The following is an 18191-nucleotide window of genomic DNA, read 5'->3' as shown; positions in this document are numbered from 1 at the left end:
GCACAGGGGTGGGGAGAGTTGTCTCGTTTGGGAGCAGGAAGGAAATCCATTTGAATGAAGCACACTACCCAAGGGCACTGGGGAACGGAGCAAGAAGGTCCTGAGACATCAACTGCCATGATAAGCAGTTCAGAACTCATCCTGTAAAGGTGGGCCACTGTGAGTTCATGAGGAGTGTGACATGATCAGGTCAGGATGTGAGGGCCAGGACTCTCTGAAGCAATCTACAAAAAATGGAATAGAGAGATGAAAGACAGTGGCAGGCAGCCCAGATGGACGATATGCTGCAGTCATCAAGATGAGGGATGATGCTCAGAGCAGATGAGGATACTGGCAGGGAGAAGGAAAGGAGAGCTGTGGGTACCAGAAACTCAGTGAAGCGCGATGGGTACCAGGTTCCAGAAACTCAATGAAGGGCAACTCAGACGGCTTGATGACTGATCCAGAAGGAGCCGTGAGGAATGAAACTGTCATGGAGAATGGCACTCAGCCTTCTAGCACTGGTGATCCACAGCAGGGAGGGGTGCGATGGGATAGGTAATGCAGAGACGGTGTACACAGAAGTGACTGCTTTGCACCTACAACCTGAGAACACTAACTGCTATTCTTTGAATACTATCGAAGCACCAGAATTCATGAAGCTTAATCCTCTCCAAAATAGTGCCAAGAGGTAGGGCATTTAGGTGGCCACAGAGATCATCTACACTGGTAGGAACTAGCTGGATTCTCTTTTGCCCTTCTCGCCTCTGCCTTCTGTGGCAGATACAGCTTTCACGGTGTCATCTTGGAAGTAGAGGCTGGTCCTCTCACCAGACGCTGAACCTATGATCTTAATCTCCCCAGTCTCCATAACTGTAAGCAATACATCTCCACTGTCTATAAATTATAAGTCTCTAGTATGTTGTCTTAGCAGCAGAAGCATGCTTATAGAGTGATCAAGAAAGAGTACTGTCTCGGAAATGGTGAGGTTAGCATCATGGGAGAAGGAAGCCTATCCTGTACATGCCTGGTTGTGAGGTTTCACTGACTAGGTAGTGTTTTACACATCTTCCAATTTAACTCTAGCTCTATGATGTCCTTGTTCTTCTGTAGTTATCCCTTCGGTTAGGGCATCTGTAGTTTTGCAAAAAACAAAGCCAATGGTTGGGTCCCTGTGCTTAATAATAAAAGCTGACTGAAGACATTAGAGCCAAAAACACAAGATACTACTTTACAATGGAGCCAACTAACACTTCACAGACAACTGTGTTAGAGTTGACTTTTCAGCAAAAATGTTAAAAAATATATTGAGCATTTCATAATAAATGAAAGCATATATATATATTATGTGCATCATGCATTTTTAAAAGAAACAAACTGATAGGGGTGGCACATGCCTCTGATCACAGGGTTGTGACCCTGGAGGCAAGTACTAGCCTAGATACTCAGTATTTAAAACAATGAATAAATAAACAAGACTAAAAGAAGGAAGAAAAAGCAAACCATAATCAAATGCTGTTATTCTTAGTTGAGCACAAATTGTTTTTTTGCTACCTTTTGTTTTAGAGGTACTTATACTCGTCACACTAATATACTTCATATATATTGCTATGTTGAGTTTTCCTAACCAACACATTTAAAATATGTTTTAAATTCAAGTACAAAATTCTCATAATTTTCCCTAGAATCTCTAAATATTATAACATAAATAATGTACCATTAGGTCATCAGCAGTCATAGAGAAGAAAAAGCAACCATTTATTTTCTTTCTTATTATTTAAGAAAAATAAACCAAATAGAATTTCAATTCTGTCCCCATCACAAGAGACTCTTTCCTACGTGAGATCACTAAGTGTGTCTAGATAAATGTTAAAGATAACTCCATACCCCTTGAAATGTCAAGAATCTTCTCATCATTTTCACACACATCTTGAAAATGCATCTCAGCCTTGACCCTCTTTTTTAAGTGACATGGGAACGCCACCAGGGACCCTTCATACTCCCCTGCTACTGTGTGTGCTGCTGGATGAGCCATCACAGGCTGTCCAGTCCCTGCTCACTCTAGCTGAACCAGAAGTCTGTATTTCAACTCTTCTCTCACCATGGATTGGGTAACTCAGAGACCAAGCAAATTTGTTAGTGGCCATTCGTAAATTAAAAGCAGAGCTGCACTCTAGAGGATGCTCAAGGTCAAAAGCCGAGGCCTGAAGGCTAGCTGAGTCATGCTTGCCCAAGCCAGAGGGGGTGGGGAGACGTTGGGGAAAGCACTGTCCCCTCTCTAAAGCACTGGGCATCCATGATCCACCCTTGTGTGTCTTTCCCTGTGCATCCCAAACTGCAGCAAGCCATGTTTGTCTTCTTTCATCCTCATGAGCGTCCCCACAAGCTGCCATTTTGGCAACTGTATTAGAGTCAAGCCGACTCTGATTAGGTTCAGTGGGTCACACACAGAAGGAAGACTTGGGAGTGGGAGGCAGACTCGACTCGACTCGTTAGGGCAAAAGCGTTTCAGTGTTGGGGGTGGGGGTGGGAAAGAGATGACCAATGAAGGAAAACAACTAATATTTACAGGACTTCTCTAGTTCCGGAGCTTAGCTCGCTCCCCACCCGCATCATTTGATTTCTCATTGAAAGTGTGTCCAGGGAATGGAAGGACCTCTTTCTTTTTCTTTCTTTCTTTCTTTCTTTTTTTTCTTTGAGAATTCAGTGTTGGAGTTGAGGTATCATTCTCATGCTATCAAAATAACAGTAAGAGTACAAGTGATAATGACATTAAGTTACTGTCAATTGTCTATTGAGGGGTCTCTTCAAGTGACAGGTGGTATTGGTTTTAAGGGTATGAGGAGCCTAGTATTTGTGGTGAGGGTGGGTAGTGGGGGAACTCAGTTGGTAAAGTGCTTGCTTTACAAGCACTGAGGACCTGAACAATATCCAGAAATCACTTTTCCAAAAAAGCCTGGTGTCATACGGTTTGCTTGCCCTGGCAAAGTGGAAGTAGAGACAGGTAGATGTCCGGTGTTCATTGTCTAGTCAGCCTAATGTACTTGGAGGGGAGTCTCAGGAGAGCCCCCCTAAAATAAAGATTGGTGGTATTTAAAAATCAACATCCAGGTTGCCTTTGATCTATGCACAGGAGCGCACGCCCTCGCACACACATGCACAGGCACACACAGGCACACACACACATGAGTGTAGTATTCTGAACATGGAGACAGGAAAGCAGGATCTGTGGTGGTTGGCTGAAAGAGCAAAGGAATAGGCCCTAACTGCTACTGGGGCTTAACCCTTTCCTCTCTTGGCACAGATAAGGCTTACAGAAGGCTTGCTGGCAGGCTGGGTTTCTGTTTCAAAGCAGGCAAAAGTGTACTGCAAACTGAAAACATTTTCTTCTCCAAAATGGGTAGAAGAGGATGACATTTAAGATAATCCACAATCTGGACCCAAACTCCCTCTCCAAACTCTTCACAGATTTCTCCCGGGGGATCCTCGGCTCCAGCCTTACTGCTCATCCACAGCCTCTTAAATACATAATGCAGATCTCGGCTTCTCTGTCACAGGTTGCAAACTGGTGGCCCAACTGCCAAGCCCAGCCTGCAGACGTGTTTTGTTTAATCTGTGTGTTTGGTGTGTTGTGTTTTTTCTCCTTTCTTCTTCTTCTTCTTTTTTTTTTCAATGAGCCAACATTTAAAAAAAATCTAGAGATTCACATAATTCATATTGTGGCATTTCTTGAAAAATCTCACAATCTGGCAACAGGAGGCTTCGTTCTCACAAGACAACAGCTATTCCTATGGGGTGCCTCCTTTCGGATGAAGTGCCTGCCCTTTGGTGCGTAGTCTTCCCGACTCCCCGTGTCTCTGACTCTCGGGCTCCATCAACTCCCTTTATCAACCTCACTGCACTATTTCCTAATAGTAAAGAAGTAGTTCTCTTCCCCCATGTTCCCTTCAAACAAGGCAAGAGCGAGTCAAGAGGAGCCGCGTGCTGTGAAGGATACTGGAGGATGCTTACTTTTGTAGAGGTAAAAATGTAACGTGGGTACCACCCTGCCTTTTCCACTTTGCAATCACCATTGTTACTTGCTGGCATCCTGGCTATTCCTGAATTTAGAGACCCCTTGTCCACTTCCTGTCCCCTGAAATCCCATATCCGTCCTTGTCACACTCCTGTCTTCTTCCAGAGTTTATAGAACTTAGTCATAGCATTAGTTCTTTTTTCTTTCTCAATAATTTTTTATTCACTTTATATCCCAGTCGCAGCCCCCTCCCTTCTCTCCTCCCAGTCCTGCCCTTAGAATTCCCTTCCCCAGTTACCCTTTCCCCTTTGCTTCAGAGAAGCAGATACACCCTTGGATACCACCCCACCCCAGTTCATCTAGTCCCAGCAGGACTAGGCACATAGCATAAGCTCTTCTACAAATCTGATACCTCTTCGTGGGTAATATATTCTTATCAAAGACTTTGATAACTTGAACAGTTCAGTTGCTGACCTGTGTGTAGAGCTCAGGAATGACTGGTGAGGAACTGCCCACCAGTGAGTACACTTGAGATTGATGGAGAGCGAGGGAAGATTTCACTCCTGCATCAATTATTTATTTATTGATGGTGCAGCGTCCGACAGACAGCATAGTAGCTAAAGCTGTCCTCAGAACCTTGGCCTTCACACATTTGCAAGCAAGGATGCAAAATACATAGTGTCTCTAATTCAATGGGGAAAGTGACAACTTCTCAGTGTTTGCTCTTTCTGGGTAACTGGCTTTGTATAGGACATTTTGGTGCGTATCAATGACTGTGGGTAGTGTAAAACCCCAGGGCACGCTGGACTGATTTGGGGTCATTCTAGTGGGGGCTTCAAGACAGTGGATACAGCTGTATGCTGCATTAAAGGGGCAGGTTGGTTGGAGGCATTAGTGTTAGCATGCTATCAGTTCTTTGGGATTCCAAAAAGCCATGGCCCATTAGAGTACAGGTTAACAAAGGTGGTAATTCCGTTGTTACCCCTCTTGGCTATTCTGCATGACCCTGAGTAGCATCTGTTATCTCTTCATCGCAAGCTTCAGCTATAAAAGCCCTCTGTGGGTCTGAAACAGCCTTATCTCTTACAACCCTTTCTAGGACACAGTCCCTTGGATACATGCAGGGCTGGATTTGAAGGATTTGGTAAAGAAAACAGGACTGAGTAAGTGAAGTACACATTAAAAACAAAGACACATCCAAATCGGCACAGTAATGTGTATATGTAGACATTTATCCTTTGAATTTCTATAAGTTCAATGGCTCAAGTTCTTATTAATTTCTATTGTATCAGATATGAAAAGGGAAAATTCTCAAGTTTTCACAGATAAATAACAGCTTGATCATCTGATAGATCCTCAACAGCTTCCTCTGAACAGTCATTTATAAAAACATATTTTGACCTCATATTGTGAAGACTATTTTCCACAATCAGGATGTTCTCATGGAAAACAAGGTTCTACATACACGTTAGTTTTAAAACAAGCCCAAGCACCCCATCCTTTATCATCCCTGTACTCCAAAGAATTTCCACCAGAAAGCAAGTATTCTCTAGAACCTTAGATATATATAAAAGGAACAGAACTGTGTTTATATGTAGCATCTTTGACAACTAATACAAGACCTTAAGTCAAAAGTGTCTAATGGAAAATATTGTCACTTATTCCTAAGAATGGCAAGTCCTACCATGTAGAGAGTAAAATGCTGATATAATAATTAAAAAGAAATAAAGAAGTAAGATAGAATGGCCTTAAAAGTTGACAAATGTAACATTTCTTTTTATTTCATACATATAGATGTTTTGCCTACATGTATGTCTGTACCTCAGATGAGGGTATTGGAACCCCAGAAACTCAAGTTACAGATGTTTTTGAGTTGCCATGTGGGTTTTGGGAATCCAACTCCTGTCCTTTGGAAGAGCAGCCAGTGCTCTTAACTACTGAGCCATCTCTCCAGCCCCAAGAAAGGAAACGTTTCTTTACGTTTACGCATGGCGTGAGTTTTTCAATTGTTACTTTTCTCCAGAATGTGACAAGCTTCTTAATTTCTACAGGGCTAAGTTGCTGCTTATTTATTATTTATTAAGCACCCAGGTGATGTCAATCATTTTTCAACTTGGCACATCAAATTAATCACAGAGGTTTCAGGACTTTCCCTCTATGATATCATACTTGGGTGAGAGGTTTCAGGACTTTCCCTCTAGGATATCATACTTGGGTGATTTTTTTTAAAAGATGAAGGAACATCAAAATGCTTCCCCTAGGCTCATAATTTGAGGGGAATGGGAATAGAAGTACAGGAGCCATACTCAGCCATACTTAACTCTATCAAAACATACCTGCTCTGAAGGAATTGTTCAATTTTCTATTTTTTCTCCCACTTGGCAATACCACTGCGCACGACCACATGTATTCTCCTCCCTAACTACTGACACTATAAATTTTCAATAACAGATTCATCCAAGGATCTATCAACAGCAGAGTTCTGCTTGCCTTTACCTTCCTTTCCAAACATTCATAAGAAGTGAGTGACAGACACAGGGCACATGTATTTGTAATTACAACTGAAAAACAAATTCTCAAACAGCTGTGGCGACAGAAGAGATTAGAATCTGATAACGGCTTAGAATAATGAAGGGAAGGATTGGCGTGAGAGTTCTGCTACAGGGCTGATGAGACTCAGGAAGCCAGTCTGGTCTTCCAAATCCTTAATCCGAATTACTCTGAAACACTAAATTACAGCCCATGTATTCTAGGAACTAGAAACATGGTTGTTGGTGAGTGAGTCTCAAACCGTTGACACTTTAACGAATATACCATATAGCACATATAGGAAAGGAACAGAGTTGTGTTTATATGTAGCATCTTTGACAACTAATATAAGGCCTTAAGTCAATAGTGTCTAATGGAAAATACTGTCACTTATTCCTAAGAATGGCAAGTCCTACCATGTAGAGAGCAAAATGCTGATATAATAATTTAAAAAACAAACAATAAAGAAGTAAGATAGAGTTGCCGTAAAAGTTGACAAATGTAACGTTTCTTTTTATTTCATGCGCATGGGTGTTTTGCCTACATGTCTAAAATGCTGTGTTTTACCGACCAGAAGTTTGGAACTTAGACACTATTTATACAAGATAGTTGAGATGATATTGTTTAAAATTTTTCCTCAAAATGTGTTATAAACTAAAATTTAGAGACATACTTCTAAGTATCCTGATGATGGCCATTGCTCATTTTAAGCATATTAAATCGCTATAAAGTAGGGAGTTTTTATATTACAAGCACTTTCAATTTAACATTGAGGAACAGAAAACGGTTTTTAAGATTGGAACAGATGACAATTCAGGAATCTGATTACTGTGTAGTCATCTTTTGAAGCTGACAGCATGCTTCAGTGGCTAAGCGTCAAAACAGTAGAATCCTTGGGACAGCAAGGAAACCTGGTCACTTGCCACTATGCTACTTTATAAGCCACGTTGCTACTCTTTTGAAAGTTTTACAAGCTAGTAACCTCAGAAGTAGCAGTGCATTTATTTAAGCGAATTAATTACACACAATGAATTTTGCTTTTATTACTTTGGATCAATTGTGTTTTACAATTGGGATGTGTCAATTAAACAGTACTTGATTGTTTTTTTTTTTTTTAAGGTTCTGTCTTTTATTTGACATTGACTACATGAAATGGATAGAAACATTACCAGGACTGATCACTTTGATTTTAAAGATATTTCTTATGATAAAATGGAAGCTCTCCATGATACATTTTTTTCTTTTGAACTTTCATGCCCACATTAAACACAATGTGCTTTCATGTTTTAAAGTCATGACCAAAACATATAACATGATCCCTAGTTTAGTACATGACCAGAAAAAACAATTAACACACCTTTATCTGATGGTTTAATTTTTGTAAGTGACTAGTTTCTTTCCCACAAGAGTTGCTATCACCATTATCAAGAGGGAAAGCCTGCAAGACTTCACCATTCCAGGGACCCTAGAGACTCTGCATCTTGCAGGTAGAACACCTGAATGACTGAGGACCCCCATAGTCCCTGGGGGCATTGATTATCTGAAACAAATGAAAAGGCTTCCTCTAAAAACTTTGCTGCCTTAGTGTTTTTGATCTTGGATTTGAAGCACTGTACCTATTCCTGTCCCCAATGTATATTTAGTGTGACAATTCCACACACAGTTTTGATCTAGAAAAGGAATCAACTAACTGTTTAAAGGAAATGAAACCATGGCCAGCCAGTCCAGTGCTCCTTGATGAATCTTTTGCGAAATAGCTGCTGGGATCACAGATTAGAGGGAGATGTGTAATCCTTCATCAAACAGAGTCAGCTGAGCCACAAAGCTTTCTCTGCCTGATGGGCTATTCTTTTAAAAGTCATAAGGAGAACTTTAAAACTATGTAACAGTCTTCCAAAAAAAGAAATTAGCCATTTATACAAACGACTGTTAATCTTAAAGGAATCAGGGCCTCATATACAAAGACTAAGCCACTTCCTTGGGAAAATAAAAAAAAAAGTCATTCTGCGCATTATTAATTTACATTGACACCTACAGCAAATTATTATGTCCTACATTTAAATTTAAATGGTGAAAATACCTTAGAATATGCACTTTAAAAGAAGTAAAAATTATAGTAAGATTTCCCAAAGGCTTATTATTAAATAACATTTTTTTCAAGATAGGGAAATATTTATACTTTGCTTTTTCCAACATTTAAAAATTTCAAAGCAAACCATACAGCCTTTTTCACAACTTAAATGCTAATTACACAATCCACAAACCTGACATATTTAAATTAAAAGTGATACATTAATGATTTAAAGAGTAGATATTAACCTTGGCATATAGCTAAATATAGAATTCACCAAGTATGATCTGTTAAAAGTCCTACCTGAAGTAAAACACAATTTTTAAATGAGACTTCCCTCAGATGTTGTAAGGAAAATTAGCCTGATGAAATCGAACAAAACAAGGACCCAGTCCTTTTCTGGGAATTACAATTGGCCAGTATATCACACATCTGCAGGCTGGAGTTGAATTATTTTATTTGAAATTGCAGATTGTATTTAACACTTAAGGGAAAAGACATTAGACTTCCATTATGGCCTCACTGACTGAGGGTTGACCCAACTTGCTAACATCATATGTGAACGAACATTTATATTGACATTGAAATTATCTTCAGCTTGAATAGCAAGAATTGATATTCTTTGAAATTTAACCTTGACTTTACAAATACATTCACGGTTTGTGACTTAGCAATAATAATGTAAACATCATTCTTCTTTCATATACATAGTAACTTCTTGATCATCTGTGTAGGTTGCATATCTGCATAGCTTAATGATATTTTCCAAATGTCTAAATGACATGAAATGTGATATTCACTAACTAAGGTATATTCATGATTTTTTTAGAGTGCCAGACATATTGGGTAATTTTTGGTTTTAGGCCGACTTAAATCAGATGTGAGTTTCTGTATATTTTGCTTACTAATAATTCCTAAGTTATGGACTTATTATTCACATAAAGAAAAATCACATTTGCCAAGTAATGAAAAAATGTAACCAATAAAAACCACATGAAAAAGTAGCTTAAATTATTACAGTTTATAGCTCAATTTTATCATACAATATTTGAATTTTCAAATGTATAACATAGGTCTTCTTTATTTTAAAATATATTTTAAATAAAATTATTATTTTTTAAATCTATAATTTTAAAAATAAATTTAGTTTTTAGAATTACATTTTTACTGTCCTTACCTAAATGACTTTTACTTAAAGTCATTACTGTCTTTAAGTTAGAACACTAAAAATGCTATATATCTACGATCTTACAAATTAAAACACAACCAAAAATTCAACCAGGCTAACAACATAAAATATAAAACATTTTAAAATAATTTTATGGTTTATACTGATTCAAAGCCAGCCACAATAAAAAATTTTAAATTAGTAATTATGAAAAAAATATTGGCAAATCAAATTACATGAGTACAGTATGTAAAAATATTTGCACCATATACTTGTCATTGGGAGATTATACATATTAGGACAAAGGCAATGGTTAAGGAACACTTTTGATTTCCTTGATTTTTTTTTTAAATCACAGAAAACATGATAGGTTAATCTATTCATACCTGAGAAGAGTGCCTTACCTTTGAGGAACAATTTTGATTTTCGTCTAAATTAAAATTCATTGTAATTGTCAATATGCTCCCTCAGGGCAGGGAAATATGTCAAAGGCTAAGTTAAAACAGAAATACCAGCTTACCCCACTGTGAGGGTGTACACATCTGTTCTGTTCTGATTGTTGAGAGTAACATCTGGGCAGCTCTCTTTAGGTTTCACCCTTTTCTGAACTCCAATTCATTGATAGTTTCATAGGGCAACATACATATTCTCTTTTTCCTAGGAGAACACGGTATTTCTTTTTCCCACAAGACTTTAACCAAGATTTGGGAATGTTTAGAGTGCCAGCTAACAAGATGAGGGTTACATTTTCAGTTATTTGAACTGTGCCAAGTTATTCTCCTGTTACTATTGACAGTATTGTGTGACTCCAAATATTACTATGAGAAACATTATTGTCTTTTACATAAGACAAAATGTGGTAATTTTTACAGGAGTCTTTAGTTCTTTGTATTAGGAGTCATTTATCTATTTTTACATTATTTAATTTTTGTTACCTGCCATATTTTAACCTCCATTTGTGTAATATTAATAATCACACAAAATATGAAAAAAACCTCCATCTGAAATGCTGATTTCACTTTTGTCTGCCTGTATAAAAATAAGATAATACCATTGGAAGTTTTTGTTCTTATTCCTATGAGGAAAAAGTTAAAATCTTCTTTTTCAAGATGGCTTTAGCTAGAAATGATTGGAAATTCTAAAAATAACAAAATTTATTAGCTATGTCTCCTGCAGATTTTTTGGTGATTATTTTAAATAGAGAAAGGCCCAGTGCCGACGCTTTTAAAGTCTCTTGCCAACTCTTCCCACCTACATGTAGATAAATTCCAAATTCCTTAATTAAAAATATGAGCAGAGACGTTACACATTAAAAGACCATCTGCTAGACAGAAAACAAACAATAGATGTACTTTTCAATAACTTCACTCTTATAATGACCAAAATAAACATTTTCCAGTATTAATATAATGCCTGGGCTTCATGCAAAGGCATCAAAATACTCTATGCATTTCTCATTATAAGTTAAAAAGTCAAATACTCAATCATTTTAGTCTCTGTGTAACATACCTTCCAGTGTGAAGTCCATATGCATGAACTCTCTTAGGATACCATCCCAGTACAGGAGTCAAATGCTGGGCACAATAGCGATGCTGGAGTCAGTCCACCTCTTCTGTGGGAGCACGTTGTTGTTCAAAAAGGCACCTCCTCGTGCTGATAGGGGGCTAACAATTCGAATCGCAAAATATGATTTGAGCTTACCTGAAGATGAAATAGCTCATTCTACTTTTTTTTTTTTTTAAGACAGCTTCCCTCTCTTTTGTGCAAGGCGGGAGGTAGAGGGCACTAAATTTGTATAATTCTACTATCAGTGTTGTGGTACCAGAGCTGTTTCAGAGTCTGACTGTAGGAAGACAGTCATTGGCAGGCTGCTATTTCTTCCTAAGTTTTAATAACTGAAGAAAGAACTATCAGCATGATCTTAACTACTAATTGAAGAAATGACAGAATGATGGAAATGAAGTGATAGAGAACCTGATCGTCAAATGTAAGTGACCTTTGTCACTTACCTCTTAATGATCTTATTTAAATTATTCAAGTTTCTGAATTTTGAGTTTTTACTTAAGCCTCTATATGGAGACTTAACCAGGCTTGGCCCCACATTTACAGAAAGCACACTTATACCAAAGGCGGTTGAGACATTGTCTTTCCTCTGTGATACAAGGGCTTGTTCACAGGATTCAGAATTCTGGGTTCAGTCCCAGAAAGCAGGGTTCTATTTTTCATGCATGGTTCTAAAATGTGAATTCTTCAAAGTAGAAAAAATTCTATATTTATGTTCGTCTTTACTTACCCACTTGACTGCTCTTTACGTTGCCTTTCTTGGGGACCTCAGCATTGCCTTTGGAAAGCACTAGAACCATAACTCTTTATAAAAGGTCCTCGGATTCTCTCTTTTGCCCCCTCTCTCCTTTTCTTCCTTCCTCCTGCCTCCCTCCCTCCTTTCATCCCTTTATCTCCTTTTGGGTTTAAGGCAGAGAGACACAGTAAACCCACTTATAAAATAGCTGGTTATTACTAAATAATATGATCACATTATGATACCCTAGTGACATCATCCTCTCCCCTCTCCAAATACTTAATACCCTGCAATGTTTGCAAATATGTCAACCAATAGTATTCCACAATGGCTTCTATATGTAGGTATGATTATGGGCACTATGACTTATTGGATAGTTTAATTTGCAAAAGGTACCATTGACTGCTTTTGCCATGCTTCAGGATGAGCTAGAAGACTGACTGCTACAAACGTCAGGAAAATGTTAAAATAAGGAAAAGAAAAGAAAAAACCCTCATCTCCATGAGCTGTGATCAACTTTCAGATTTACAAAGAGAATCGGCTGGTACGTTACACAGAAGCTTCACATATTTCTAGGCTTATGAACTATCTATTATCTGAAAGTCGTGGAAGTCAGTTAAGACTGCCACCTATCACAGATCTGTCATCACTCTCATCTCTAGGAGTTCAGGAAACTATCGAGAGAGAATATCATCACCATCATCTTTATCATCTTCTCATTACTTTCAGCTATCTGATCATCTGACTTAGGAGAATGTTGCCTGATGCTGACATTAATTTATATGTGACTTAAGTAGAAAGACACAAGCCTGAGTAGATCACCATTAACAAATCCTTTGTACCTGATATGACTATACAAATCACCTCAGTTATTCAAACTATAAAACAAGTTATCACGATGTCTTCACATGAATGATTTCTGCTCTGGCTGAGATGTCTAAAACACCTATTCACATTTGAACATGCTTCTGCATTTTCATAGTTTATATTGGAATGGCTGTCTAAGACAACACTGTCAGCATGGTAGTTCAAGTGCTTTATTTTAACAGCTTCAACTTTCAACTGAATGCTTTAAGATGGAAAAACAACCAATCCAATGCCGATAATCTATCCTTATCCAGAAGCTTAAAATAGAGCAGGAGGTGTAACTCCTATGGGGACTCAAAGAACAAATGCCACCACGAGATCGTCTTGTGTATCTTACACAGCTGTATCTTTCTTTTGAAACCTTTTTACATCACAGATACAGCAAGCAGAGTACTTTTCTAGATTAATCTTCTAAACTCCCAACGGTCTAACTGAGCCTTCAAATTCACACCACAATCCATGCTACAATACAGACCCAAGGCAACGTACACCTTAATCTATATTTCTGAAGAACCTGACCAAGCTGAAGCCGGCTTGATATTGATAAGAAACACATACAAACATCACGGTGGAGTGATAAAATTCACCCTATTAGACAGGAGAGTGTTTCTCAGTTCATGCAATAAAATCCTAATATGGCTACATCTCTAATTCCAAGAAAGCTCAGAAATACTCAACTGGGATGCTGATGTAAACAAAAAGAAAAAAAGAAAGGAATAGTCTAAAAGGGTAAGGATTACCACCCATGACCGGAATGTCATAAACAACTTTGATATAGAAGAATATGCACTCTGATGCATACTATATTGGGAGAAAAGGGGAGACTTCTGCTGAAAATGAATTGATTGTTTCCTGCTTTATGCGGTGTTCCTTTAAAAAAAAAAGAAAGAAAAGAAAAAAAAGAGAAAAAAAAGCTCAAATTAGGTCCAAGAGATTTTCATTCTGAGAAGTGTGATGCTAAAACTTTCAGGAACCCCGTCACACTTGTTTGGAAACAAATGACTTTTCAGGACAGAGAAGTCTCGCTATCAATCACCAGCAGGTTAATTCTACATAATAAGGCAGGTTTGGATGCAAACTGATCCGATGTGGAATACTGTATCTAAAATTGATTACAACAGCACTCAAAATGAATCCAGCCCTCCAAACTGCTTCTTTGCTCTGAAACATTAATCTCAATTAGAAGGAGTGCTTCATAATGGTAATGCTTGGTATAAAAAAAGGTATAAGATAAATCAGGTTTTATAAGACACAACAATTAATCAGTTTTCAGTCTAAGTCATTTGTTCTACCTTTTTTTTTTTTTTTTTTGAGGCACGAAATTTCCATTAGGACTCTTAAAACAGCTGGTATCTCCAAAATTAGGTTTTAAATGTGTTCTAAAAGAAGCTTACAAGAAATCATTTTTCAAACTTGGTTGTTATAAACTTTGAAATGGTGTTGTTATCAGTGTACCAGATCTTCAGGGCAAGGCTTCCTTCTGCAAGTGTGAGTTAAATTCTTCTCTGGACTGTCACCTCCTACTTTATAAAGCAAAGAGGAAGGCAGACTTCAACTGAAAACCCAGAGGAGCTATAACCAATTGCAGATTACAATCAAAAAGTTGCAACTCGTAACATTTTCTACCTATTTAAAAAAAAAAAAAGCATTTCTCAGAGTTGGATCAGACGTCTGACTTCCAAAGGCAACCCTGAGTGGAGGGGCTGCACGTAAGACAGACTGCTTAATAGTTCTCCCCAGCCAAGCTTCAACAAAGGAGCAGACAATTCAAACTGCTCCTGAATACCCTGCTTCACACACAAATAGTACCTCCGTGACACTCTCCTACCACCCAGGAATCCAAATGCTAAGGACTGAAATAAAGTTTAGAGCAGAGGCAGTATACATAGATTAAAATAGACACTCATTATAAGTAAGTTGGCTGGGTGGGACCTTTATACCGGGTATGATCACAGTCTGGATTTATTTCTTGACTCTTTGTTGCAGGTAAGATAAACCCCAGTATTCCCAAATGCACTTTTTCACAGCAGTTATAAAAACATCATTTTCATACACACAGCCCATCACTGATTTAGTGTTTCTGACAGATAGCTCTACTCACTGTGATAGCTACTCACTTACTTCCTCAGTCTCTTATTTGCTTGACTCTTTACAGAGAGAGGCATTACTCTTAGTTCTCAGAAGCAAAGCTCAGAAAGATTAGCTTCAACTAGCTAACCGGATCATGATCGTCTAGCTCTGTCTCCTTTTCAAATAAATGTAAAAACTTTTGCTTTATTTGGAAGCTTAGCTTCTATTCAAAGGTAAGCATCCTTATCTTCCTTTGTCTTCACCCTAATAAAGCAGGTTCCTTTCTCAACCCCAAAGACTCCTACAAGACCAGAGTAAGAAAAGCCTCCACTCTACGCCCTTTCATTTGTTTCTAGAAAATACAGCTGCACAAAACAATCCCATTTAGAAAAGTAACCAGCCATGCGTATACTAGAATCATTTTTTTTTAAATAGTAAAGCAATGTTCATTAGTCAATATTCTTGATGCTGAAATGCTAATTTTAAAGTTATTGACATAGGATTTTCATTATTTCCCAAATACATAAATAGTAGCATAGTTCCTGTCAAACTACAATTTTCCCAAAAATCGGTTCAGATGTATCACTGTCTTATTCAAAAGAATTACTTTCCATAATATTACATATTATTTAAAGGTATATATTTCCTGCGATGAAAGTAGTACTTTTTAGAGGGAAGAATATTAAAATTTCCTCATTTTAAAAGGCAAGAGCGTTAAGGAGACTGCAGCAGGAAGAGATGCTCATAGTTCTGAAATACACACCAGAATAACTAATGGCATTATAAACCCCCTGGCTTTGAAGAATTTAAGAATAATTTGTGAATGGCATGACATTTAAAAGTGGGATTAGCAAGTCTTATTACCGAACTAACCTCTTACTCTTACATAAAGAATTAAATATTTGCTCTGAATTTAGAATCAAAAATCGAAACTTTCAAGGCTCCTCAAGAACTTCACGTATTAAGAAATCCAAGTCAGAAGTTTTGGGTACTAAAAGTGTACACTTGGAACACACAAGATAAGATTACTGAGCTATGTATAAAATAGGTTTTAACATTACAATTTATATAAAAAATATATTGTGATAATACAACTATTCCAAATTCTAAAGTCTGTCCAGAATTCTAGAAAGGCTATGACTATTTCTTTCAAGGAGGTATGGGGTGTTTTAAGACAGAAGAAATCAAATCAATTGTTAGGCTGTAATACTTCTTTAAGGGGTCCTTTTTTTAAGGTTTCCAAATGTGCCAGCTTTGTTTTCTTTCTCTCTCTCTCTCTCTCTCTCTCTCTCTCTCTCTCTCTCTCTCTCTCTCTCTCTCTCCCTCTCTCCCTCTCTCCCTCTCTTTCTTTTCTTCTCATTTCTTTTCATCTGACAACAGAAGAGCAAGGTAATGCCTCCACATATTGCTACTTCTAGTAAAAAGACCAACCAGTGGATTCTGCCAGAGTCTACAAATGTTTGATAAATACATTGCCAGAAGATAAGAAGTAAGCGTATTATTAGGGGAGAGCTTCAGCCTCTGGTAGCCCAGCTGCCTGGAGCCCTGGAAAAAGTGCCAGGCTACTTCTCGGAATTTCATTTCCAATACAGATACTCCAAAGTACTAAGAACTTTTCTCTAGCTTTGAATCACAAGGACCTCAGAAAACAATTGCACTCGCTCTATTATTACCCGATGAAATGGCTTACTATCGTTTCTCCATGATAATAATTACCAAGTTAACCTCTACTACTGACTTACAGGAGAGGCAGCAGGGATGGAATCTGGACTGCATTTAGTAAGGGGTTCAGCAAAGGTCAGGCATCATTCACCCCAACCTGAAATATCTGAAGCCCCTCTCATCAGCTGTAAAACATGATAGTGACCTGAAGCGAGCAGCAAGCTCATCCATATGTATTTTTTTTTCTTAATGCCTTGGTCAGGGTATGTTTTGTTTGCTTTCAGTCTCATCCAGAGTTTCCAGATCAAGTTTCAGCCGAGATCACCACTCCTCTCAGCATCCTCAGCCCTAGTTCCTTCACTCCTTGGCAACTTAACAGTCTGGCACTTGGGGAAGCTTCCTCTCCACATTCCGGGCAAATGCTGACATCCAGCTCTCCCGGAAGTTCCACTGGAGCCCTCCAGATACCTTCCCAGAGAACCAGAGGTTGTGTCTCTAACTGGGTAGCACCCCTAGAGAGCGAGGTCAACTGCACTCCTTGCCCCCACGGGCTCCCCGGGAACCCAGAGAGTCCAGAGTTCCTGAAACCCTGCCCCGCTGCCAGGTGGGAGGCACCGCCAAAGTTCCCACCTGAGCCTGCAGCCAAGGGTGGCAGACGCGAGGGAGGGGCGGGGACCCGAGGCCGGAACCGGGACTCCAGAGCTCCGAGAGTCTGCGAGCTGGGATGCTCCACCGCCAGTAGGACTGGCCAACTCGCAGCCGCCCCTCGGAGCGGCGACTGGGAGAGGGAGCCGCGCTTCCCTGCTCGCTCCCCGCTCGCCCGCCCGCTCGCTCGCCCGCCCGAAGCCTGGGCGCTAGGACCCCCGAAAGGAAGGAGGGCGCACGGCGCCGCACTTACCGCGCTCTGCTCGCCCGCGCCGCCCGCTCGCCCGCTCGCTCCCCGGCCACCGCCGCCGCGTCCGCCCCTGCGCTCGCCCGGCCAAATTCAAAGGCGCCGGGCGCGGGGGAGGGGGCTCGGGGATGGGAAGGGAGGGAGGGGGAGATGCAAGTGTTACAACTTCCTCCGCTGCCCACGGCCCGGCGGCCCGGGGACGCGGCGAGGGGAGGGAAGCGCGCGGGCGCCAATGAGTTCACTTTCTTTTTCTCCCCCGCGCGCTCCCCCTCGCGCTTCCCGCCCGGCCCCTCCAACCTCCTCCACCGGCCAGAATCCCCGTTTCTCGGTCCGGGGAGTGGGAGGATGGAGAAGGCGAGGGAGGAAGGAGAGAAGGGAAAGGTGAGCAGGCGAGCAGGGCGCTGTGCCAGGAAGCAGCATCCAGGACCGTAATTGTGGGCAAGGGCGGGGGACGTTCTGGGCGAGTGTGCCCGAGACCAGGCGCGTACACGTGTGTGTGTGAGTGTGTGTGTGTGTGTGTGCGTGTATGTGTAAGAGAGAGGAGCGGAGCCTACCATGCGCTTCCCTGGTGCGGATCGCGGGAGAGCCCAATCACAGGGCGAGCTGGACCTGGCTGTGATCATTTATAATCCTTGACTC

General features: G+C 39.9%; 1 protein-coding gene across 1 annotated transcript; it reads left to right on the top strand.

The window, feature by feature from the left end:
• The first annotated feature begins 17079 nt into the window (after positions 1-17079).
• Positions 17080-17937, top strand: LOC114612694 (translation initiation factor IF-2-like). Its single transcript, XM_028757700.1, has one exon. It carries the CDS (start codon positions 17080-17082, stop codon positions 17935-17937), a length of 858 nt encoding a protein of 285 aa, XP_028613533.1.
• The last annotated feature ends 254 nt before the right edge of the window (positions 17938-18191 follow it).

This window comes from Grammomys surdaster, unplaced genomic scaffold (assembly GCF_004785775.1).
Source record: "Grammomys surdaster isolate TR1022 unplaced genomic scaffold, NIH_TR_1.0 126178, whole genome shotgun sequence".
NCBI classification, from domain to species: domain Eukaryota; kingdom Metazoa; phylum Chordata; class Mammalia; order Rodentia; family Muridae; genus Grammomys; species Grammomys surdaster.
This window is presented reverse-complemented; position numbering and strand designations above follow the sequence as displayed.